The 26,147-nt window shown below is 42.6% G+C and overlaps 1 protein-coding gene across 1 annotated transcript; it reads right to left on the bottom strand.

Moving 5' to 3' along the window:
• Positions 1–896: 896 nt before the first annotated feature.
• On the bottom strand, positions 897–22,028 carry YWHAB (tyrosine 3-monooxygenase/tryptophan 5-monooxygenase activation protein beta). The gene is made up of 6 exons (XM_004430364.3): positions 21,861–22,028; positions 8,602–8,904; positions 6,339–6,462; positions 5,279–5,442; positions 3,131–3,226; positions 897–2,829 (listed from the first exon to the last, which is right to left on the bottom strand). The coding sequence occupies exons 2-6, from the start codon at positions 8,899–8,901 to the stop codon at positions 2,773–2,775; spliced, it is 741 nt and encodes a 246-aa protein (XP_004430421.1). The 5' UTR covers positions 8,902–8,904; positions 21,861–22,028; the 3' UTR covers positions 897–2,772.
• Positions 22,029–26,147: the final 4,119 nt, after the last annotated feature.

The raw sequence follows: 26,147 nt of genomic DNA on the forward strand, positions 1-26,147 counted from the left end.
CCGGTGTCCCTGCTGTCACCAAGCAGGTAGGTTCCCCCTGACCTTTGGTTGAGTGTGACTTGGGCAGGTGGAACCGCTCCAGAACCATGGGCAGAAGCTAGTCTGGCTGTCTAGCCTCACGGTAGCAAGCAAGCACCAACGAATTCTAAACTTGGACTAAAAAATACTCCTCCATCCTGATTTTCTCTCTCTGTGGGGGAGTGTGGAGGTTTTTAGAAGGGGGCAAGTCCCACAAGGAAACACAGTGCTGCAGGCAGGCTGCCACAAACAGTGTTAGGACAGATGACAGAGGCTGGCATAACCTTGGAGACCACCAAGCCTTATAAAGCAGCCATCTCTCACTGGCTTGGTTACATCTCAGGGTTAAAAAGGGGGTGGGGGTCCTTGAATGGGATGCAAAATAACTGTCCATAGCAAATCTTAGAAGCCACAAAAGAGGACCTAACACCTGGATGGTTTGTGGTGGAAGGTGGAGAGGCTGTGTTAATTAGTGGTAATTTCTTCCCCTTTACAACACCCTGACTTCGGGTTCTAAAGGAGGAAACAAAACTGTTGCCTACTTTTTTTTTTTTTTTTTTGGTGAGGAGATCAGCCCTGTGCTAACATCCGCCAATCCTCTTTTTTTGCTGAGGAAGACGGCCCTGGGCTAACATCTGTGCCCATCTTCCTCCACTTTATATGGGATGCCGCCACAGCATGGCTTGCCAAGCAGTGCGTCGGTGCGCGCCCGGGATCCGAACCAGCGAACCCCGGGCCGCCGCAGCGGAGCGCACGCACTTAACCGCTTGTGCCACCGGGCCGGCCCCCTGTTGCCTACTTTTAAATACGTGTGATGAGAATAGTTAGCTAGTTCTGGTAGTGACAGAGATGGCGCCACACACCAATTCACAGGCAACTAACTCATAAAATTTTTTATTTCACTTTTGAATTTTTACACTCTTCCTGATTATTCCATGTAAGGTGGAAACTAGAACTGTTTAAAAGACATATGCAAATCTACTACATCAATAACCAGGGATTTTTCTTTTTTGCTATACTATTTTCACAACCACAGGTGTGCTTGCTAGGCAATATAACCATCACAGAAGCAAACGTGAGGAAGAATACTGGTAAGGAAAAACGAAGCAAGAAAGAGCTACCAGATATACAGACAGGCTCGTTCCACAGTCACTACTGCATTTTCAAGCGCCAAGTATTAACTGCACGTTTTTGTTCAGCTAGAAAGGAGAGAGGGATTTTTTTTTTTTTTTTTGGTTTGTTTTAAATCAGTGCATGAATGTTTCTTTTCTCATTTCAGCAGATGGACAAACAGATGGACACTAGAGCTACGTGGAATGTTAAAGGGGGGGGGTACTGTGAGACTGGTAGGCCTGGCTATTCCTGACTCTCTCCACTGCAATGTTCTCGAAACTTCCCTGCATTATAGAGTCTTGTTGAAACACGTCTGTGAATGTGGCTGGATGAGTACACTTGGGAGACCTGGTGACAGGTACTAACAAGCAATATCGGGGCTGGCTGCAATACAGGGAGAAGTCTTGGATATTTAAAAATGCGTTTTTGATCCAGATCTTGGTATGACTGAAGAGCAACAAGTGTGCTGAGAACTGGAGGAAGACAGAGCTATGGTGCTGGAAACTCTACTCAACTCTTGGAAGCAAGGCCGCTCACCACAGTGCTCACCAATGTTTCTCACCCCTCCAGGCACCCTACCCCTGCCCATACCGTATTAAACAGTAAATGAAAGACAAATAAAGATAGAATTCAAAAAGAAAAAAATGTAAGGAAGGAGAAGGACAGAAATTTAAAGAGGGAAGAGAAAACCAAAGTCAACAATGAAAAAGGACGGTGGGAAAGAAGGTTTAGATTTCAAAATTTCAAAGCCCCGAGCTAAGAAGAACCCAAAGACTGAGTACTCCTCAGGTGAAAGGCAGTCTCTGCAGAACATTATTGTTAAAGGTATTATCCAGGCAACAGGTAAGGCCATTCCTAAGATAGATGGCTTTTGTTCTTCTTTAGCTCATGGGTACAAGGAAAACAGACTCCAATATTGAAGCACAAGTTGTAATCACTAACATATTGCTGTAGGAAAGGGGGTTTAGTCACACGTGTTGTATGAGCACTGGACCTTTTCATGGTGTCATAACCCAGTTATCTGCTACAAACAGTTTCAATTTCAGGCTTCGAGTTTCCTCAGAGGAAGACACTGTGGTCAGGAACTTTTGAGTGAAAACAGCCCAAACTGGTCAAGTGTCTATAGGCCCTGAACAATAGGCAGAATTACTGTGAACTCCCATGAAACTCGAATGCCAAACAATAGGTGTCTCACTCCAAGTCCCAGCGTCACAATATAATCTCTATAACTTTCTGTACAACTTTACAATGGAACTGTATTTCAGGGACTATTTTGATATCAGATTAAACTTCCAAAAAGTTACACATAATTCAGGTCTATTTTTTTCTACCAGTAAGAGTTCTGCTAAGTTACAAAACCCCAAAATCACAGTGTTCAGTTTAAAAAAAATTAAACACACAGTAATCCTGTCAATGTTAATCAAAATCAAAACTTCAGAATGCCGTGGCATTTATGTGACCAATCTGAGTTTTAGATACAAATACCAGCTGTTTATCCCATGGACCATTTTTGCTAGGCTGAGGCTGTGAAAAATCGAAAGTTGACGTACGATTCTTTTTTTTTTTTTTATCGCACAAAGGGATATATATGTGGAGGGTACAGAGTGACACTGAACAGATCACGAAGCACAACAGACATTATTAGTTCTCTCCTTCCCCAGCATCTCCTTCATCTCCCTGGTTTTCCGACGTCCACAGCTGAAAGAGACAAAGAGAGCTATAATCAAAGCAGGGCTACTGAAATTTACTCAAGGAGGTGGCCCAGTCTGTAGCATCTTATCTCACTCAGCTGTTTAAAATTCTTCCTGTATTACTGCAGACACTGATGACTGCAAAGGTCAAAACTTTAGCAGTCATTTTTAACCAATTTAACAATTTAACTGTACTTACAGAGTATACAAATCCCCTCTTAAGTCTTGGGCAATAGTGAATTATTAAGTAGGTGAACAGGGAACCAGACTACAAACCCTCCAGAAGCACTGAAACCCACAGTACTTACAGTGAGATTGTCCCTAAGCAACTGCATGATCAGGGTGCTGTCTTTGTAAGACTCTTCATTCAGTGTGTCCAATTCAGCAATCGCTTCATCAAATGCCTAAAACAAAGAGCCTTTAGCCAAGAAGTCACACGTTCTTTGGGGCTACCTTAGCCCAATTTTTTTCTGCCAACAAGTGAATATAATTTCTCCTCTTGTACAGTATTTTGGGGAACCTAGGCTATTATTACATTGTTGTTTCAGCGAACATATACCATAGACCCCCTTTATCTGCAGTTTCACTCTCTGTGGTTTCAGTTACCCACAGTCAACCAGGGTCCGAAAATATTAAATGGAAAATTCCAGAAACAAACATTTCATTAAGTTTTAAATCTCATGCCATCCTGCCTGGGACATGAATCATTCCTTTGTCCAGCGGATCCACTCCCTGCCTGTTAGTCACTTAGAAACCGTCTCAGTTATCAAATCAACTATCTCAGTGTCACAGTGCTTGTGTTCAAGTCACCCTTATTTTACTTAATAATGGCCCCAAAGCACAAAAGCAGTGATGCTGGCAATTCGGATACGCCAAAGAGAAGCTGTCAAGGGCTTCCTTTAAGTGAAAAGGTAGAAAGTTCTCAACTTAATAAGGAAACAAAAAAAAAGAATCATATGCTGAAGTTGCTAAGATCTACAGTTAACTTTTATTACAGTATATTGTTATAATTGTTCTATTTTATTATCAGTTGTTGTTGTTAATATCTTACTGTGCCTAATATATAAATTAAACTTTATCACAGATATGTACATATATGAAAAAACATAGTACATACAGAGTTCGGTAGTACTCGCAGTTTCAGGCATCCACTGGGGGTCTTGGAACGTATCCCCCGTAGGTTAGGGGGGACTACTGTAATGCATGTTTATAAAGCACCAAGCAACAATGACAGAAATTCCTAGGTAAGAACTTTACTCAACACAGTAAGTCAGCAGGTATTACTGTTAACCCAGCACATCCATTCTAGGCAAATTCACTTAATTTTTTTTTTTTGGTGAGGAGATCAGCCCTGAGCTAACATCTGCCAATCCTCCTCTTTTTTTTTGCTGAGGAAGACTAGCCCTGGGCTAACATCCGCGCCCATCTTCCTCCACTTTATATGGGACGCCACCACAGCATGGCTTGCCAAGTGGTGCATCGGTGCGCACACGAGATCCGAAACGGCGAAACCTGGGCCGCCGCAGCAGAGCGCGCGCACTTAACCACTTGCGCCACTGGCCTGGCCCCCCTTAATTTTTTAATTACCAACGACATTTCTAGTAATCCCTTTTTTGTAAACCTAAACTCAAAAGCAGAGTCTGGATACAAGGGATAACGGAAGAAGAGAAACTCAGACCACTAAATCTGATTCAGTTAAGTGATGGAACTTTGACAATTCATTTCACACACTTTTTCCAAATTAAAAAAATTTTAAATGACAGTGTGCATGTTGAAAGACTATAAAAATATGTAGAAAAGGCAACTGTGTTACCAAAAGAAGACACGCAGTAACCCAGCACACAAAGAAAACACACGCTGATTTCTTTCATTTACAGCCATAACCTCAGATCTTGGTACAAGGAATGACAATATATATATAACAGAGGCCCAGAGCCCAAAGCTTGACTAGAAACAACAAACTACCTTCACTCTGAATTTTCTACAACCACCTTCGAAAAAAGTAGTCAACAAAAACAAAACAAATAAAAATCAGCAGGAGGTGTTAGAAGAAATCAAAAAGTAATAGGTCTGTATTTATTTCATAAAAGATATACTCCTGGGCTGGCCCCGTGGCTTAGCGGTTAAGTGCGCGCACTCTGCTACTGGCGGCCCGGGTTCGGATCCCAGGCGCGCACCAACTCACCGCTTCTCTGGCCATGCTGAGGCTGCGTCCCACATACAGCAACTAGAAGGATGTGCAGCTGTGACATACAACTATCTACTGGGGCTTTGGGGGAAAAATAAATAAATAAAATTTTAAAAAATTAAAAAAAAAAAAAAGATATACTCCTACCCCTAGAAAATCTTCAAAAAAATTCAAGACAATGAGTTATGTTCAGGTAATAAAAAAGAAGTTATTACAAAGCACAAGCACTGTTTCACTCTGATCACAAACCAGAGAGGGTCTTGCTCACCGTTTTTGCCAGGCTGCAAGCCTTTTCAGGAGAGTTTAGAATCTCATAGTAAAAGACTGAGAAATTAAGCGCCAGGCCAAGTCGAATTGGGTGTGTAGGCTGCATTTCTTTCTTACTGATTTCAAACGCTTCCTGGTAAGCCTGCTGGGAGTTCGACACAGTGGCTGAAGAAAGATAAAAAATATTACAGGTTGGGTTCTTTCATAGGTTTGCATCATACACTGGACCCACCACCACATTATCAAACTGGGCTGGGACAAATGACCTATCAAATGAGGGGTCAGTGTCTCCATTATGTGATGAACAATAATTTGCTAAATGTTTATTCTAAGCCAAGTACTATATTAAATACTCTGGTGGAAAACAAGGACAATCATGACAAAGTCTACTAAAGCAGTTAAGAAATACCCTTTAACAAGACAGAACATGGAAAACAATATGCTCTAATGGAAAGATCATGGACTTTAGAGTCAACACACCCACACGTGACTTTCCAGCTCTTACTCACTAGGTATGTGGCCTGGAGTGAGTGAAAACCTCTGTGAGCCTTGGTTTCCTGATCAAAAAAATGGGCAGCCTCACACCTAAACTCTCAGGGTTGTGTGAGGGATAAATGAGAGTCTAAAATACTTGGCACATAGCAGGCACTTAATTAAGCACAGCTGCAATTATCACCCTCACAATAACACAGGAATGTGATAAAAGAAATGCATCACTAGTTACTATGGTTGTTTCCTGCCAACAAACAAAGTTTCACCTCTAAAAAGAGAGCTATCAAATAGTCCTCAAGATAAAGATCCCTTTATATACACTACCACACCAGACTTCTAATGTCCTCCGTATCTTAGATACATTTCGATTTGTCCCTCAGACACATTTCAATTTGTCAACCCCCACAACCCCGTTTATCATAGGACAGCACATTGCTGTGGTCCTTTAAATTCTGAGTACTGTGATGCCGATGTCTACGGTGAACAAAGAAAAAACTTTTAAAATTATTATAAAGGGAAGAGTGGCTCCACTATTGGTCAAATTTCTTAAAAAAAAAAAAGTTACTTACTTTGTTTATTGTCTCCAGATGCCACCTCAGAAAGATATCTAAAGTAATCTCCTTTCATTTTCAAGTAGAACACCTTACTTTCTGGTTGTGTAGCATTGGGAATAAGATATTTGTCCAACAGCTCCTAAAAAATGATTCACATTCTGTTAAGAACCTGGGAATATTATTTACAAGATGTTAAAACTATCTTTGAGATTCAACATACATACTAGCACTTCTAAATAATTTTTTTGAAGACTTAAAAAAACATATTTTTCATCCAAAGCTTTTAAATGGTTTTTAGCCCAGGTCATAACAGCAGATGCCTGTACTCCTCTGTTAAAAATCACTTTGACATCCATAAGGGGTTGATTAAAGTACAGCCATACAATGGAATGCTACGTAGGCCTTAAAAATGACGCTGCAGGACTACCCTGATAACATGGAAAGGTTCTCAAAAGAAGGCTGAGGGGGAAAAAAAAAAAAGATTATAAATACCACATGAATCCTATTTTAATGTTAAAATATATATGTGTGCACTCACATAAATATGTAAGGTAAAAGTCTGGAAGGATATTTATTAATATGTTGATAATGGTTCTCTAGGTGATAGGATTAGAAGTTGTTATTACTTTCTTATTTATACTCTTCTGACCCGTCTATTTTTTTTAAACGATAAACTTGTTATTTCTTCTGTAATTAGAGAAAAAAAAAATCTTTCCATTTTTGGAGGAAAAAGGTGATAATGGAGCAAAACTGCCAAAAACTAAGCTTAGAATCAATCAGACCTGGGTAGAAATCTCTCGTCTGTCGCTTACTATCTGTCTGACTTTGGACAGATGACCTAATCACCCTGAGCCTCAGTTTCCTCGCTAACAATGGGGAAGCCATCTCCTAGGGTGATGACGAGGGTAAGTGAGCCACTGTACATAAAGTGCTTAACACGTGGCCTGGCACGTAGTAAGCACTCAAAAAGTAGCTAATACTATTATTAATAATAAATTCCTTTAAACATTTATGCTTACAACAAAAGCAGTTCTGAAGGAGTCCAAGCTTCGTATACAGAGCAATATTTTCGAAGAGTTGTTTTAGAATGTGGCATCCTGAAAAACTGGTTAAGAGGCAGTAAGTACCATGCTTCTCTTCACATTCCTTCAGATGCTCTTAAAAGCTGGTCTACATTTTCAGGAATTATGGAACTTTCTTGCCCTTGGGATGCATGCCATACTTCATCTGAATACCAGATGTACCTAACATTCAGGAATTAGTGCATCATTAACAAACCCCCAAATCACCAACAGGCAACAAATTTAGCCATGACACTCTTACACCATGAGTCTAACAAAAAGAGTAGCTCAATGCAAAAGCTTAGTTATAAGGGGATTTAATCAACCAAAGTGAGAAGATGCAAGGGGCAGTAGTCGTTTTAATATTCTTTGCAGACAGACAGGGTGTAACTCCTTATGGGTTAGGGATGAGGAGTACTGCCTGAGGGCTGACAAGCTTTGTACTGGTTTTCAAAAGAAAGGTGTCATGGGCAGTAATTCGGAGAGGCAGCCAGCAGGGGAGGAGGTAGATCCACAAGTGTGAATTCCTTTTCCCTTCAAAGCAGCCCTCACCGTTCATTTTTACCTGATTTCACCTGGAAGAAAAAGAAAGTTCCCAGTGGGCTCAGGATGTGGGAGAAAGACAATATGATCATGATTTGCTGTAGGATATGCACCCCTCCCAGCCAACCCCAGATTGTGGCCAGAGTGAAGGCAGTTAGGAATCAACCGTCTGACTAAGGCTCACATAAAACACAGGAGAGGAGACTCCCACACCACTTCTGATTTGGCTTTGGAATGCAGGCCCGAACTGACCAACGTGGCTAACTTTCTGATGAAAACAGGACTTGACACTGAGCAGGCCCCACTGGGGGAGGCTGAAAGGCAGCTCTGCTTTTTGCTCCTATCTGCCTAATGGAGGTGAAATCACCACTCACACTAGTACACAGAACAGCCTCTCTGTGGCTGCATCTACCTCAAATCCTGCCTATCTGACACGCCTCAATTTCTAAAGAAAAGATGGAGGGATGCTGACTAAATCTTCCTCTTTTTCACAGGTCTTTTTGAAGGGAGAGGAAAATATCACACCATATGCTTAAAAATTAGTTGCAAATGGCTTGCAGCTTTCCAGTATATTCAGACACCTTTCTCTCATAAGCTGTTTGAGATTGTGCATCTGTACATTAAATTGGTACTATTTAGAAATCATTGTTTAAACAGAAACCCTGGCCTCTTACCAGAACATCATTGCAGATGTCCTGCAGTTCTGCCTCTATCTTCTCCCGGTACTCTCTGCCCATCTGCTGCTTCTTCTCGTTCCTCTCTGTTTTCTGTTCGATGCTGGAGATGACACGCCAGGAGGAACGGCGGGCACCAACCACGTTCTTGTAGGCCACGGAGAGCAGATTTCTCTCTTCATTGGAGAGTTCGTGCCCCTGTTCCGTGACTGCCTTCATGGCTGCAGCCATATCATCATAGCGCTCAGCCTGCTCGGCGAGTTTGGCTTTCTGTACCAGCTCACTTTTATCCATGGTCATTCCCTAGAACAAGAGCAAGAGAAAAAGAAAGAGAAAGTAAATGTCAGGCTTCAGGGCCAGGAAATGCATGTGCAAATCTTCTTCCAACCCATCTGGAAACAAACATACCTAAATGTGAAACATCTACTTCCAAATGGCCTCAACAATATTGACCACGAGCTCCTACAGGGTTAGGTGCTTTGCTAAGGTCTTTTTATTATTTTGGTCAATTAATTTTCCCAACAGTCCTACAAGGTAGATAGGTTCACAACAATCCCTTCCCCTTTTTTGAGGTGAAGACATGGAGGTTCAGAGAAGGCAAGCGATGTGCCCAGGGCAACACAGCTAGGAGACGGAGGAGAGCCAGACCGCAAACTCAAGTCCCTCTGTCGCTAGAGCTTTTGTCGTCTTCCACTTTCCTACTGTGCCTCCTCAACACACAGCGACTACTTGGTAACTATTTCTTTAGGACCTTATGCCAAATATACGTCCTTTACTTCTTTCAAGAATTGTCTGGTTCTGACCAAATCTGGTTCCCCCCCACCATAGTATAGCGAAAAACACCTTAAGTGTGATGACTGCTTCAATCAATCTTAAAACAAAAGATATGACTTTAAATGTTGTATTTGGCAGTGCCCATCAAGCAGTAGGTATCTAAAAAACAGAAGCCATTTTTATCATATCTTCTGCAATCTGCTAACTTTATCACAAGGACACACTGTAGACAAGAGCATAAACAAAGGGCAGGCAGATTTGGCTCTCGCTAGCACCAGCTCTGCTACTTACAAGTGGTATGACCTTCGTCAAATCACTTAACCTCTGAGAGCTTCAATTTCCTTCCTGGAGAATAAGGACACTACCAACTCTCCACGGGGCTGCTGTGAGGAACAAATGACCTAATCTACGTGAAGGTGCTCTGAAAAGTTTAGAGCATTATATACAAATATCAGGCACTAATTCTGCACATGGTATAGGCTGCAAGAAATACGAGTGTATTCAACGAGATGCACATCAACAGAACTTCAGTTATGAACCATACTGAGTTCATTTGGAAGTTTTTCTGAAATAGAGAAAAATCTTAGTGACTTCAGTTTATCATTTATCAAACTCCTTATACACCAATCAGTGAATACCACTTATTCACCTTGCCTTAATCAATTCCCCACTACAATAATCATCATTTTTTGAGAATGCAGTAATTTTTGGATAATGTGTAGCTAAAAAATATTTACTCACCAGTAAGAGTTAGTTTTATTTGCTGTTAGTTTAAATTTCAATATGTCTATCTGTGCCACAGTGTAAAAATACATTAATATCTTAAGGTATAAAAAGATAAAATACTACTCTAAACAGTAGTAGGAATATCAGCATTTTTAAAATAAATTTTTTCATTACTATATACATAGTACCACAATTTTTGACTCTGAAAATGATTAGTATTTTTAAATTAGCAAAGGAAATATAACCCCTACTCACAAAATGGTTTTACCTCAAAAGTCATTTCTGCATTTTCAAGGGAGAAATTCTACAGACAGGGTCCTGCCACATAAAAATGTTTTATTAAATGGAGCACAATGATAAGATACACCCCAAATCTAGACAATTCAGAAAGAGTCGGTTCTCTGGCTCAGAATTACGATTTTCCTTCCTACCACTTATTATCTGAGTCATATTCAGAGCTGTGCTAATTCTAAGCTCACACGGAGTGAAGCAAGTCTCACCTTGATCCATCTGACATCTTCACCCGCATCACTAGAATCAGACTATAACACAGAAAATAATCCTCACAAAATATTCCATTTGCTCTCCTACATTTCCCGGCAACCCCCCTGCACTCAGGAGGATTCATATGGTTAGTTCTTCAAACTGTGAAAAGCCTATGTATCGTTCGCCAGGCTCCCTTCTCTTAGAGCAGCCACCAAGATGGCCATGTGTTCCAGATGGCGCTGTCACAAAACAGCAGAGTTTCTGTAGCCTGAGTCCCCGAGTGACTGTGTGGTGCAGAGACTCCTGCAGACCTGCACTGGACAGGCAATGTGAAAAAGAAATAAACTTTTCTTGGGTTAAGCCACTGAGATGTTGGGGCTGTTTGTTACCACAACACAACCTAGTCTACTCTAATACAAGTACATCAAAAATATGTTACTCATCATCTTAAAAATTTCATACTCTCTTAGTATGACTAACTTTCAGGACACAACCTCCATCATTAAATAAGCCTACTTCATTGTTCCTAAAAGAGAGAAGCAGAGAGAAGCCAAGTTTCAATGAAGTTAGAAATTTTCCAGTCTGTAGACTAATTCAAAGCTAGCAGTCACCTAGTGGCCCACTCCCAAGTTCATAAAACAGCACCTGTTCAATTCTACCTAGGAAAGATTCCGATTAACAAAGTACTGGCCAAAAGCCAATCCAGAGCTAAGCATCTCATGCAGTATTATAAGTAACAGAGAAATACAAAGGATTGACACTGCTAAAGGATGCCATGAAACTCTCCGGCGGTACTAGGGCCCCCAATTAAGCCCCCCACCCCTAATTCTTCTCCCCTTCCCAAACATTAAAAGTTAAATCATACCTCTCTGAAGAATCCTGACTACTCCTTGGGACCTCCCAAATGTACATGCCCTACTCCTCAAAATAAAATGTGGCCTTCCTGCTTTGGGGCCAACTATTTCAAGCTTCTTTGGGATCACTGCAGGAGCTCTTGGAGACTGAGAACCATCATGATTTGTTAAGACTGAATGCATGCCTTAAAATATGCATCCTTCTGTGTAAAAAATTTTAATTATACACACACAGAAACAACTTACAACAAACAAAATCCACAGCTGAATGTCCTGATGCCTACCGCTTATGTAACTTTTGACTTATATAACATGGATTTTGAAGCAGCTAGACCAATTTCAACAGGAAACGGGTTACACAACACCCAGCAGTTTGGGAGAAGGCAGCAGACAAGAAAGAAATGCAACTGTTCCTATTTCTACATCTACAATAACCCTCCCATCCATAATCTCTCCCTAGTCCCACTGCTTTCAGTCTCTCAGTATCTTTAGCCCCCTTCATGTCTTTGCTATCAGACCCATTCTTAAAGCTCTAATCAAGTCACTTCCTGCTCAAAATTCTTTCAAGTTCCCTACTGCCCACAGTAGAGTCAGATTTCCTCCCATGTCAGGGAAGGCTTTCCAACCTATCTTCCCAGACTTTTCCCAAAGCATGCCTTCCACACAATATGTGCTTCTGCCAAAATGGTTTTCTTATATACAAAGCGTGCTTTTCTGTCTCCATGTCTGTGCTCACCAAGCCAGTCCCTCTACCTGCAATGTCCTCTCCTATTTACCTGTATACAAAATTCTTCAGAGCGTGGCTCAAATGCTGTCCCCTCCATGAAGCCTTAAGCCGCTAAGCCTAAGCTGTCTAATATGATCACCACTAGCCACAGGTAGAAATCGTAATATTTTGGATATATGGAGTTAAATTTTTTAAAATTATTAAACTAACTAAATTTTTTTTTATTTTACTTTTTAAATATAGCTACCAGAAAACTTGAAAGTCCATGTGGCTCACAATCTATTTCTATTGTACAGTGCTGCTCTAAGCTGAAAATATTCTCACAAAGCATTTCATCTATACCTCTCTTAATATCTTACCACATTTCTTCAGTGCTAAAATTTTTTGGATATATTCCTTAAGTCCCTTACTAGACCATTAACTCCTTTAGGGCATATCTCCCACAGCCCCTTGCACATAACCGGTATGAACAAATATCTGCTGAATGAATAAACAGACCCCAAAATGAAAGGAGAATAAACCTGCGAATTTGGTAGAGTTCTCTCTCTTCTCAAATAATTCAAAGCACCTATTCTTCACAAGCACATTAAATCCTCCTTACGTCTGCACCTTATTCCTTGTGCTTCTGCACCCTACTTCAAAATTACTTAGTCATGCCTTCACCTTTGCTCAATAACTTTCAATGACTCTCTTTTGGCTACTCCATCAAACCTAAACTCTATTAGGCTTTCAAAGTCCTTCATAATTTGGCTCCTCCGTACCTGTTAGGCTTTCTTATCCACTATTCTCCAACATGTACCCTTCTCCCAGGCTAGATATCACCAAATACCCTATAAATGACATGCTCAAACTTGCCTGAAAGTGCTTCTGTAGTTCCCATCATCTAGAATGTTCTCCTATTTACTTCCTGCCTTTGCAAACACTACCCATCCACCTAGGGCTAGAAAGCCTTCCCTGACTAGCCCAGCCCCCACTGATCTACCCCGGCTATGAATCCAAATACACTTGTAGCCTCTTACACAATCCAGGGCTTCTTTATGCCTATGTTCTGTACGTTCTATGGTACTGTACCATTTACAAACAGTTTCACCTGTGTATGTTCTCACAGGAACGCTTCACATTTGCTTCTCACTTAATACCTAAAACTGCCAAGTGCAAAACTAATGCTCAATTAAGTATCTGTGCATTTTTTCAACAAATCATTACCGGGAGAGCAGAAAGAAAACGGGCCAACTATATGTGGGACGGCAGAAAGGTAACAGGACTATGTTTAAGAGTGGGATCTGGTACTACGAAACAGCCACGTGAGCTGTTAAATCTCAGTCTTCCAATCTATAAACTGGAGATAACAGCATCTACCTCAGAAGAGGGGCTGTGAAGATGAGGGGCAGAGAATTAAACAACAGGACATGTGGAAATCTTTTTTTAAAAATACACAGTGCAAAACAAATTTGAAGTACTATTATTCCTCTCATAGTACCTACACATCACTGTTTTAGCCCACAAAATGTGAGCTTGGATTTGAAAAAAAAAATATACAACTCGTGAGAAGGAAAAGAAGTCTAGACTAATCTTGTACAGGAAGTGAATATGTTATAATGTCAACATTCCTAGATAAGACTCCACACCTCAATGTCCTCAAAATGGACACACAAGTTAACTGCAACACTTTTATTCATCCAATCCTAATTGAATTTTCTAGAGATGCCAAGTAGTGATGGTTTATAATCAGGACCTCCTTTCCTTCTGAGATTTTGAACCAAGCTCCCACCAAGAAAAACATCAGCAGGAACGCCTTTACTTGCCTCCTAAAAAGCCTTAAAAGACTGCAGTCTCATCATCAGGCCTAGCACTAACAGCACAGAGTCTGGATACCAGAGCGGACAAACTTACGAGAGGCCGCAAGAGGTCTAAGCCTGCAGTGGGCCGAGAGACTTCCTTGTGCCGGGCACAGAGCAGGAAGACACCGACAGGCTTCAGAACAGCTCCCAGGCACAGCCACGCGATGACGACGGCTGTCCATCTGTTCTCAGCCACTAGAGGCAGCACGCCTGAGGACTGCATTAAATCAGCAACTGCTTAGTGAAAAATTGGAAACAATCTAAATATACAACAGGGGAGTGGTTAAAGAGAGAGAGATGGTACAAGACTACATGGCCATCAAAAAAAAAGGGATTTAATGTCAGAGAAAGATTTGTTGAAGAAATAATGGGGGGGCTGGCCCTGTGGCTTGGTGGTTAAGTGCGCGCGCTGCAATGCTGGTGGCCCGGGTTCGGATCCCGGGTGCGCATCGAGGCACCACTTCTCCGTCCATCCTGAGGCCAAGTCCCACATACAGCAACTAGAAGGATGTGGAGCTATGACATACAACTATCTACTGGGGCTTTGGGGGGAAAAAATAAAATAAATAAAAAAAAAAAAAAAAAAAAAGAAATAATGGGGGAGTGGGGGAAAAGATGCACAACAGTATTTCATTTCTGTAAAATATCCCTTAAAGAATATTATGAAGAATAATTCTAAAGGTGCCCATAAAATAATAGGATTTCCTCCAAATAAATGAAACCCTAAATCAGACAGTAAATGCTGAAACAAGAGTGTCTATGAACCAGCCTAGCCCCTCTACTTCGATTCTTTGCCTAAGGGATATTTTTTCCAGTTGGGGTCAGAATACCGAGAGGTCATTTCCCAGTGGCAGAAGCAGACATTCAAAGATAAAAAGGAAAAAATATAAATAAAAACAACTATCCATTGCTAATCCATATTTAAAAAAAAACATTGTGAAGGAAGAAACGAGTTAAAAATGACAGCTGTAGCCTTTAAAAGTTAACTTTCAGGGGCCGGCCCCGTGGCTTAGCGGTTAAGTGCGTGCGCTCCGCTACTAGCGGCCCGGGTTCGGATCCCGGGCGCGCACCGATGCACCGCTTCTCCGGCCATGCTGAGGCCGCGTCCCACATACAGCAACTAGAAGGATGTGCAACTATGACATACAACTATCTACTGGGGCTTTGGGGCGAAAAAGGGAAAAAAGGGAGGAGGGTTGGCAATAGATGTTAGCTCAGTGCTGGTCTTCCTCAGCAAAAAGAGGATTGGCATGGATGTTAGCTCAGGGCTGATCTTCCTCACAAAAAAAAAAAGTTTCAGCTATGTTTTGATTTCAAGGAAAAGAACATGCTCAATTCTAAAATACTGAACTTTTAATTGAGTTTAATAATTTGTTAGAAATTTAAAACGTGGACTCCATTATCTATCATGTACCAGGATTACTGAAGCTCTCTAATAAGAAACATGCATGAGCGGGATCTGTTTTTAGGAAAGCCCTACATACAACAAATCTGGGCTCCTAAAGAGAAATTAGGTGATTTTTAAAACAACTTCTCTGAATCTCAGTTTCCTCAAATGTTAAAAGGAGATGTTAATAGCTATTAAATAAGAGGATGTACATAAAATGCCTAGATAGTGCTGGTCAGAGTAAAGGCTCATTAGACAAATATTCTTACTCTTAAACTACTTCACAAAAATGTGATGTATATAATTCAGTGTGTATTGAAATTAACTGCAAATGAAAAAACTATCAGTATTTCCAAGAACTCTTAATTGAGAGGAGTTCAAAGGAATTACAAGTAGAATAGTGTGATCCTCCCCTCACAGAGCTTACACTCCCATGGCTGGAACATGGGAAGACAGCATATATTTAAAGGTTACAAAGCTTCCTTAGAGAAGCAACCAGCTAGAATTAGAGGCAACAGGTTTGGTTTCAAGTAGCTGGGTCCTGACTGGATTTATGGGTTGGTGGGGTTCTGCATAGGAGAAAAAAAGGGAACTCCAGGTAGGGACTGGAAACAGATGTATGACCAAAGGGTGTGTGTGTGTTTCTAGACGAAATAGATTTCAATGGCCAAGGGAGATAAAGAAATGAGAATAGTTATCAACCTAGAAAGAGGAAACTAACAGGAGTATCTTAAAAATCTATGCTCAAAGCTTCCACAGGGTAAGGAATTGACAGTAAATTCTCAATAGCACTCAGAGATGTGCCATTCCAGATAGAGCACCCACAGCACCATCAAGTCAAAGTTCCAGCTCTCGAGTCACTCTGCCAAAAGAAAAACAGACGCCAAGCTACTGCAGAAGGGACTGAGCAAGTCTGTGGGTCCAGGTGGTTAGTGGGTGTCACCCAGAAAAAGTTAAGTACTCCTGGCTCTTAAAGAAAACTACTCACTGAACAATACCCACTCCAAAAATGCCTGTGCACGATTCTACACAAAATTCAGAGGCCTGTAATAAACTTAACTCCATTCAAATACTTGCAGAGTCTTTGTTAGAAAATGTAACACAGCATGTCTGAAATATGAAGTCATTAGCACTGATGTCCAGAGAACATGCAACTGTGGAGGGAAACTGCACTTCTATTCCAAAATCCCTTCCCTCTTTCACGTCAGTTGTTGAATATCATTGTTAATTATGTCCAATTACCCAAAATTAAACCTAAAACAATAGAGGTGTCAAGTGATACGCCCAAGGTCACGCAATGTGAATCAACAGCAGATATGACAATAAATTGATCTCTTGGCTTTAAGTGATCAATTCAAAAAGACAATATGCTGATTGTCTTTTTGACATGTGATCATCCATAAAGACAGCCCAATTGGTCGACCTTGTGAAGAGGGTTCAAAAGCTTTGGGCCCACCAACATAATGGAAGTGACCCAGTCCAATTTCCCAGTACTACATACCAACTCCAAAGGTTACCTGACCTCCGTGAGTCTCCATTTTCTCATGCATAAAATAGGCAAATCTACTTAATAGGGTGCTACTTGTAAGGAGTAAATAAATTCATGATGCGAAACATCTAGCACAGTCTCTGCACACTGTAAGCACTCAAATGGCCACCACAGTATATTCTACACAAAAGTCTAACAAACAAATGGTCCGCCAGTGAGGGGACACTTACTACATAGCTCATTTCTTTTAAATCCAGCTGGCTTTCTTTAAAGACTTTTAAAAGAAAGGCACGTGTTAACTTACTATGCCTATTTCTGAGATAGCACTTATCACAGTTTACTGTAGATGTCTTTGTTGGCTCCCACACTGGACTGTGAGCTTCAGCAGGAACCTAGACTTTTATCTCGGGGTGCCCAGCGGGTAGCACAACACCTGCCCCGCTGAATATGAAACTATTTGATCAACTGATGGGCTTTTTTAAGCAAGTGAACAAGGCTGTGATTTCCTATGTGGACAGAGGTAAGTAGACCACATCTAACCTATGAAACACAGACAATATTTATACTCTGTCACAGACTCCTGTTTGAAAAGAGCCATCTCAGCTCTAATCAGGAGACAAAGCTACACGTTTTGACTAATGTTTCTCAGCTACCAATTGTTATATTTATAGATTCAAATTGAGCCTCAACAAGCCTTCGGAATACTTTCTGTCCATCTCCTCTATTCAGAAGTCCAATAAGTTAACTATACAAAAAGCTGTACTAGCTAACTGGTTTAGTATATAACAATAAAAAACGCATCAATTATGGTCTCCCTAAATGTGCAAAGCACTCAGGGGTTTATATCAACTCATTTAATCCTCAGAGTCCTATGAGGTAGGTGTCCTTGTCCCCTTTCATAGATGCCAAGAGTAACTTGCCTAGGGTCACACAGGTGTATCCAGTACACGCTGTTTCCTCTGTGCAGCACTGTCTCCCAAAGATTAATTATGATTCTCAATGCTTACTCAAGGAAAAGAGACAATGGGCAATTCTTCGAAGAATTATACAAAGTTATTACAGCGAGGTTTGAGAATTGGGCCTTAATTTATCTAGCTTTAAAAATCAAAATCAAATTAAGCAGTTAAAAAGAGCATATGCCAAAAGTTCACCAGACTGTCAAACAAGCTTTAAGGTAAGGTTCGCAGGCAAACAATGACAATGGCCAAGGCTCTTATCTACTTTATTGTTGCCTCCAATCTCTGTCCTGGTCAAGGCCATTCAGAAATAACTTTTATTGTAGGGTCTCTTGGGGAAAATAATGAAATAAACTAACCAGTACAGGAAAAAACTTACATAATAGAGGACTGGCCAGATTAAAAAAAGTCATCTCACTAACCTACAGCCTGCTGGGAATGATTTCTTCTCTTGAGGCCACCCTCAATTCCATCTCATTTTAAGTATTAGAAACATGTAACTATGCCTATACTAGAAGATCTTTTAGCAGAGAAAGCAGTAAGATGATTGGCTTTTAGCATGTGCATCACAAAACAGAAAGTACTTTAGTCCATTTTTTCCTCCCTTAGAAAAATTCCCTCAGAATCCAGCTCTGACTGTTCGTTTCTCCATCATGACATGTAGATGGCTACTAGGATCATATTCCTGTAGAGACCAAGACGGTTCTAAAGCTTAAAAGGTGCTATTATGCAACTAATTTCTTGCCCCTTAGCTAGTGTGAATTGTCACCTCTCCCTAGAAAAATGTAGGAACCCAGGAACTTAAAGTTCCTTTACAACTAAATTTTAGTTCCTTCTCTGAAGGTACCCTAATTTAAAGGAAAACTGCTTAGTTTGATGGCACTGAAACAGCGGGCAGCATAGTAGGACGTTGTAATTTAGAATTTTCTCTCTACTTATGTAGATATATTCCCTCATCTCCTCCTCCCTAACAAAATATGGAAAATCTAAAAAATCTACAAAAAAAGTAGTATGATAAACAAAAATTAACGATAGTGGTCTTGACCAAATTCTATTAGATGAACTCAGGACTGGATAAATCAGTGTGCCACAAGTAACTGATGAACTTTCTCCCTAGTATGAAGCAAATACTAGAAAATCTGGGTTTTTCACAAGCTTGCTTCCTGATGCAAACCAGCAGTATCATCTCTACAGGCCAGAATGAATATACTCCCCCACAATAAATTACATTATATCTATTTTCAAAAATCGCTAAAATTCCTACTCAAACATATTTACTTTAATAAGACACATGCAAAGAAAAATGAAGGACTAAATGGTGTTCACATGAAAGATATACATGTGTTGTTCCACCACCAGCAGAAATCATCAGTGCCAGACTGCGTAGGTTTCACTCCTGGCTCCAGCACTTACCTTGTGCTGCGTCTGTGTATGCCCCTAGGATAATTAACTTCTCTGTGCCTCAATTTCCGCATCTGTAAAATGGGGCTAACAGTACTTACCTATCATTGGGTGTTTTGCAGGTTTAGTTAATATGTGCAAAGTGCTTAGAACAAAGCTTAGCACACAGTAGGCAATGTAAGTGGTAGCTATTATTATAGACTAATTGCTTGATGCTACCTCATCAGTTGGTGAATAAACCACAAATGGATGGACTTTCTCTGTGTCTATGCTATACAGCATATGTACACAGGTCTAATCTATATATGTGTATATTCGTGAATATGGTCAAATAATATTTATTAAACACCTACTACATCCCAAATTCTTATTTTAATTATTGACTTTGTCACAATAACACATCAGACTATTACCATTTGCATTGCACAGATGAGAAACTGGGCTCAGACAGACTGGAGATACTACACACAAAATAAAATTCTATTATTTCATTTTTTGAAAGCAACATGTATACAAAGTAAGGGTGGGTCTCATCAGAATGCAACTAGAGAATAAAAGAAAGCCATTAATAGTGAACTCTGATCAAAAAACAAAACCAAAAGCTTATATTTAACAATCTACAGTTTGTGAAAAGGCCTCATGACAACTGTGGAGAGAGAAACCAAGAACCAGAGATTAAGCAGCATGCTGAAGATCACAGAGCTACAAATGCTGCAGGTCTTTCAACCTGAACCAAATCTATCTGACTCCAGGCCCAGTGCTCTTTCTGCTTCTATATCCACAGCCACATGGGCAAAATGCACTTTGTGCAGTGGCCCAAATCTCTGGAGACTCTGCCTAGCATCCTGGGAATTTCCTCAGCCTGGTTTTATGGAGGCTGCCTCCCTGACCTAAAGAGCTCCAATTCTAAAATGGCTTCAACGTTAACACAAGCACTGCATGATGGGAAACGTACAGAAGATTACAGGGTAGGAGCCATACTCCAGGGGCTGACAGGCCATAAATATTTGCTGCTTATGAATGAGGATATTCAATCTGAAAACCAGGTGTGTGGTCGAGGCCAAATCACCTCATTTCTCATAAAGACTTCATCTGTAATGTGGGTAAATGGTTTCTTATCTCTTTGACAGGAGAGGCTAAGAAAAGAACTCAGCAGTTGCTACTGGATTATCAGCCTTCCATTTTGAAAACCACACGAAAATTCCTAACTTGGGTCCAGTGACAGTGACAAGTTTTACCCTCACCATGCTGTGTGCTCTTAAAGACACAGATCCAAGAAATGTGAGGGCTCAGACAACTGAGATTCAGTTCTAAATACAAAATGGGGTGCACTGGGAGCGGTCAAGAAGAAAATCACTAAGAACCAATTAATATTTATACATATAAATTTCTAACAGGAAAATGCAAAAAGCTGAGTCGCCACGTGTCCAGTTCTATAAATTGCATGTGTGTGGTTTCATATGAACAATTGAGATGGAGTGAGAAATGCAGACAATTTTCCTATTCTTACAAGTGCTTCATCTTTCTGTTTTGGCTCCTGTGGCCGCCTGATTTTATATATTCATAACATCATCCTGCCAAATTCTGTCTCCCACACAGGGCAAGTAATATCAGAGCCTGATGCTATCTAGCCTTACCAAAGAGAAAAGCAGTGAAGGCGAGGACAAGAGACACGCATTTTTACAGAAAGGCTGGCAAACTGTCTTACCAATACTGCCACCTTCGAAAACCCCATTACGTGCGAGTTCTCCATTTGCAATTGACAAGAGTGTACTCATCTTCTGAAGAAAAAGGGCCCAAATCACTCCCACCCCTTCCCCATCACCAGGGAAGCCATTAGGCAAATTTCAGTTCTAAAAATGTACTAACACACAGCATGGGGGAATTTTGGGCGAGAACACAAAAGGCTCTGGCTTTAAATGACGGTAAATACCGTGGGAAAATACTCCGATTCTCAGTCTCTGACATTTTTTTCCTGGGGATCCGGCCTGACTCAGTAACCGGTTCCAAGAAATGCATATTCTTGATTCAAACCTCAACCCTGTGCTTCTCAGGGAATCTCGGGTCCTGCCAGGCTCCAAAATCAGCGAACGATGATGAAATGGCTTTACTGCAAAGTGGGAGGGGTTTTCCCAAGGTTAAACCCCTTACCCACCTACGGGGGGTCAAGCACAGGCGCTGGGGCTCGAGAACTCGCCCCCATTCGGTTAGATTTTAATTTTTGGAAACCGGAAAGCCAGGAGCAGCGGTCACAGGGCTGAAAGGGTGGGCTCTCGCCGTTCAAGGCGCAGGGAGGGGTCGCGCGGGGATCGAAACGGGGTCGTAAGAGCGGGTCCGGGGCCCGATGTCCCTTCCGGCCCGGTGGCGAGCCGCACCCGCCCGCCCGGCAGGGCGCAGGCAGCGAGGGCGGCCCGGGCCTCTCCAAGCGCGAAGGGCCCAGCCCCGGAAACAGGGAGGGGCCGCGGCGAGGCCGGGCCCGCGGCAGGCGGCCGCGCGGGGCGGAGGAGGCCGCGCGCCGCCACTCCGGGGCCCTGCCGCGGGGTCGCACTCGCCGCCGCCGCCGCGGCCGTGGGGGAGCTCGGGGCTTGGGCCCCCGGGGGTCCCCGCGCCGCACTCACCGTGGGAGGCCTGCAGGGGGCGAAGACGCGGACGAGAGGAGCTCCGAGCGCGGCGACCGCTTCCTTCCCAGGCCCACTCCTCAGGCGGCGGCGGCGGCGGCGGCGGCGGCGGCTGCAGGGGCGGCGGCAGCAGCTCCCCCGGCTCCGGAATCGGCGGCGGCGGTGGCGGCAGCTCCACTTCCGCTCCGGTCACCACTTCCGCTCCGGCCCCGGCCCCGCCCCGCCCCTGCGCCGCCTCCTCATTGGGCGAGCGGGGCACGGGGTTGCCCCGGCCGCCCGAGAGGGGCGCTGGCGGAGGGAGGAGGAAGAAGAGCGCCGCGCCGGGATGCGGAGGGCGGGGGTCCCGGCGGGGAGGCGGCGGGCGGAGGGGGACGGAAGTGGGGGCGGGGAGCGGAAAGCGGAGGTGGGAGGAGCGGGGGCGGAGCTGGGGGTGTGGAGAAATGGAGCGTGTGGGGAACAAGGAGGGCTGGGCGAGGCTGGGCGCTGGGCGGGCCCGAGGCCGGGTGGTGCGCTCTCTGGCTCGGCTCGGAGCTCGCCGGGGCCAGGCCCGGAGCCTCCGAGGTGGTCGGTTCCCACCGCACCCGAGATTACGAGGGTAATCGTCACCGGGTCGGAGGTTGAAGTCAGTCCCCTCGTGCTGTGTGCTGTGGGAATACTGGACCCAGGGAAGGACAGAAATTGCTCATCCCTAAATTTTCGCTTAATCCTCCTTTCAATCCCTCCTCCTTTTGTGGGCCGAAGAGGTTACGTGAAGTGCCGGGAATGGAACCCGCGAAGATGTTTTTTTGAAGCCTGTGTCTGTGCTCTCGTTTAGATACCTCCCTTCCCAAGGCCCCTAGGGGAAGCTTCAGAGAAGGAAACCCCTCTACCGCCCCCCACTCCCATGACTGCTCTCACCATGATCGACATTCTGCTCCTCCCCAGGCCGTGGACTCTTAAACCCAGTGCTTCAAAACGCCTCTCACCTCCAGTCGCTCTTTTTCATTCATTCTTTCAACAAATGTTTATTGAGCAGGCGTTGTCCTTAGTGCTGGAGACAGAGCAAGAAGCAGACAGACGGGACCCTGCTGTCTTGGCGTTTACAGTCTGGTAGCAGAAAGAACAAAGTACATAGGCCCTTGTCGTCTCTCCTTGACCCTTACTTAGCTTAATGATAGACTTCTAACTCATCACCCTACCCTCAGCCCTGCCCCCATCAACTGCCAAAGTGATCTTTTGAAAATGCCATTCTAATGGTGTCCCTTTCTTGCATAAATCCTCTGGTGACCTAGAAGACAATTGATAAGCTCCTTGAGTGTGACCATCAAGGCTCCAGAAGCTGCCCTCTTCACCTTCCCTTGCTATTTCTCCTCCATCATAAAACCCCAGTTCAGTCGGATAATTCCTTATCCTCCCAATATGCCATGTCCAGTATTCTCTACTGTCTGTGTTAGTTGCCAACATTTTTTAAAGACGAGAGATTTCTGTGTGAGCAGAAATCTGCATCTCTGCCTTATCTGGCAACACTGTGTCCACATTTCTGTGTGGCAATAATTGGCTGACGCCAGAGTGGCTGCCCACTCTAGATCAGGCCTGGACTTTTCAAAGCGCCAGGGTCCCCTCCTGACCTGAGTCTGCTTTCCTCATTTATGTTGTCTGTCATATGGGCGTTTGTGCCAGTGACCCCCATACTACACCACCTTTTAACTTGAGCAAGATTGAAAGAGAGTGTTGTGTAATATAAACAACATAGATTTGACATGAAGACCACAGGATTTGAACCCTGGAAAAGTTTCCCAGTGCAAAAACTTCCCCATGGGGATCTATCTTTCGCAAACCAAAGATCAATAATCCAGAGACTGCTCAGGTTGACGGAAGGCTTAATGTGATATGACTGTGCCTTATGCCCCTATCCAGAAAATACCCTGGTGGGTCAGAGGGCTCATGATAATTACACCACAAATGACCTCATCAGTGCATTGAGAGAACAGAAGTGCCCTCTGCCAGGCATCCCTGAGTGCCTGCTAATGGATTAGCTGCTTTCACCATCTCCGCATTCTAGGCCAGGGGTTGGTAAACCACAGCTATTAACTGACAGAGACACAAAGAGATATTAAAATACAATGTGGCGGGGCCAGCCCGGTGGTGTAATGGTTAAGTTCGTGCGCTCTGCTTTGGCGGCCCAGGTGGCCCAGTGTTCGTGGGTTTGGATCCTGAGCACAGATGTACACACCACTCATCAAGCCGTGCTGTGGCGGTGTCCCACATACAAAATAGAGGAAGATTGGCACAGATGTTAGCTCAGCACAATCTTCTTCAAGCAAAAAAGGAAGATTGGCAACAGATGTTAGCTCAAGGCCAATCTTCCTCACAAAACAAAACAAAACAAAACAAAACAAAACAAAACAAAACAAAAGAATGTGGCAACCATAGGAATGTATGTGCCCATAGGAATATATGTGCTTGGGAGAAGGGCATGTGACCCATCTTGGGAGTGTGGTGAGAGAGCAGGAAAGACTTCCTGAAAGACGAATACTTAGCCTTAGATTCCATAGTGAATTTTTTTTAATTAATAGACTTTATTTTTTTAGAGCAGCTTTAGATTTACAAAAAAATTAACCAGATAGTACAGAGTTCCCACATACCCAATCTCACCCCACCCACAGTTTCACATGTTAACATCTTACATTAGTGTAGTACGTGAGTTACAACTGATGAACCAATATTGATAGCTTATTATTAACTAAAGTCCATAGTTTACATTAGGGTTCATTCTTTCTGTTGTACAGTTCTATGGATTTGGACAAATGCGTAACGTCAGGTATCTACCATTACAGTATCATATAGAACAGTTTCAGTGTCCTAAAAACCCCTGTGCTTCAGCTGTTCAGCCCTCACCTCCTCCCCTCACCCCAACCCTCAGCAATCACTTCTCTTTTATACTCTTTAGTTTTGCCATTTCCAGATGTCATATAGTTGGAATCATACAGTCTGAAGCCTTTCCTGATGGGATTCTTTCACTAAGCAATATGATTTAAGGTTCCTCCGTGTCTTTTTATGGCTTGATAGCTCATTTATTTTTATCACTGAATAATATTCCATTGTATGAATGTACCACAGTTTGTCCATTACCTACTGTTACGGATTGACTCGTGTCCTCCAAAAAGATATGCTGAAGTCCTAACCACCTGGTACCTGTGAATGTAACCGTATTTGGAAAAGAGTCTTTGCAGATGTAATCAAGTTAAGATGAGGTCATTAGGATGGGCCTTAATCTAATATGACTGATGTCCATGTGACAAGAGGAAAAAGCCAGGGGGAGACACACAGGGAGAACGCCACGTGATGGCAGAGTCGGGGATTGGAGTGATACAGCTACAAGCCAAGGAATGCCAGAGGTCCATAGCCACCACCAGAAACTAGGAAGAGGCAAGAAAGATTCTATGCGGAGTCTCAGAGGGAGCACGGCCCTGCTGACACCTCGATTCCGGACTTCTAGCCTCCAGAACTGTGAGAGAATAAATCTGGTTGTTTTAAGCCATCTCCAGTTGTGGTACTTTGTTACAGCAGCCCCAGGAATCTGATACACCTACTGAGGAACATCTTGATTCAGCTTTTGACAATTGTGAATAAAGCTGCTATAAACATCCATGTGCAGGTTTTTGTATGGACATAAATTTTCAACTCATTTGGGTAAATACCTAGGAGCATGATTACTAGATTGTATATTGAGACTGTGTTTAGCTTTGTAAGAAATTGCCAAATAGTCTTCCAAAGTGGCTGTTCCATTTTGCATTTCCACCAGCAATGAAAGAGAGTTCTTGATGCTCCATATTCATGCCTGCATTTGGTATTGTCAAGTTTTGTTTTTATTTTTATTGTTTTTGATTTCAGCCATTCTTACACAGATGTGTAATGTAAGAACCTGATTTGTATCTCCAAAAGTTTCTTTTTGTTTCTAATATTCTGAAATTTCACGATTAATGGCCTTGAGACACCCAGTGGGTTTCCTTTGTCTCTTTCCTTCCTTACTCCCCTCCTCCAACCTCTCTTCCCTGTTCCTCCCTCCCTCTTTCCTTCCTCCTTTCCTTCCTTCCTCCTTTCCTTTCCTTCCTTCCTGCCTTCCTTCCTGCCTTCCTTCCTTTTCTTTCTTTCTTTTCTTCCTCCCTCTCTACTTTCTTCCTCTCTTTCTTTCGCTTTTTATTATGACAATTTTCAAACAAATACAAAAGTAGAGAGAATAGTACAGTAAATTCCATGCACCCATCACCCGCTTTATTTTACTATTCTATCTATCCCTCACACTTT

The sequence above is a fragment of the Ceratotherium simum genome, chromosome 21, assembly GCF_057802395.1.
Source record: "Ceratotherium simum simum isolate JZ-2026a chromosome 21, ASM5780239v1, whole genome shotgun sequence".
In the NCBI taxonomy this organism is placed as follows: Eukaryota; Metazoa; Chordata; class Mammalia; order Perissodactyla; family Rhinocerotidae; genus Ceratotherium; species Ceratotherium simum.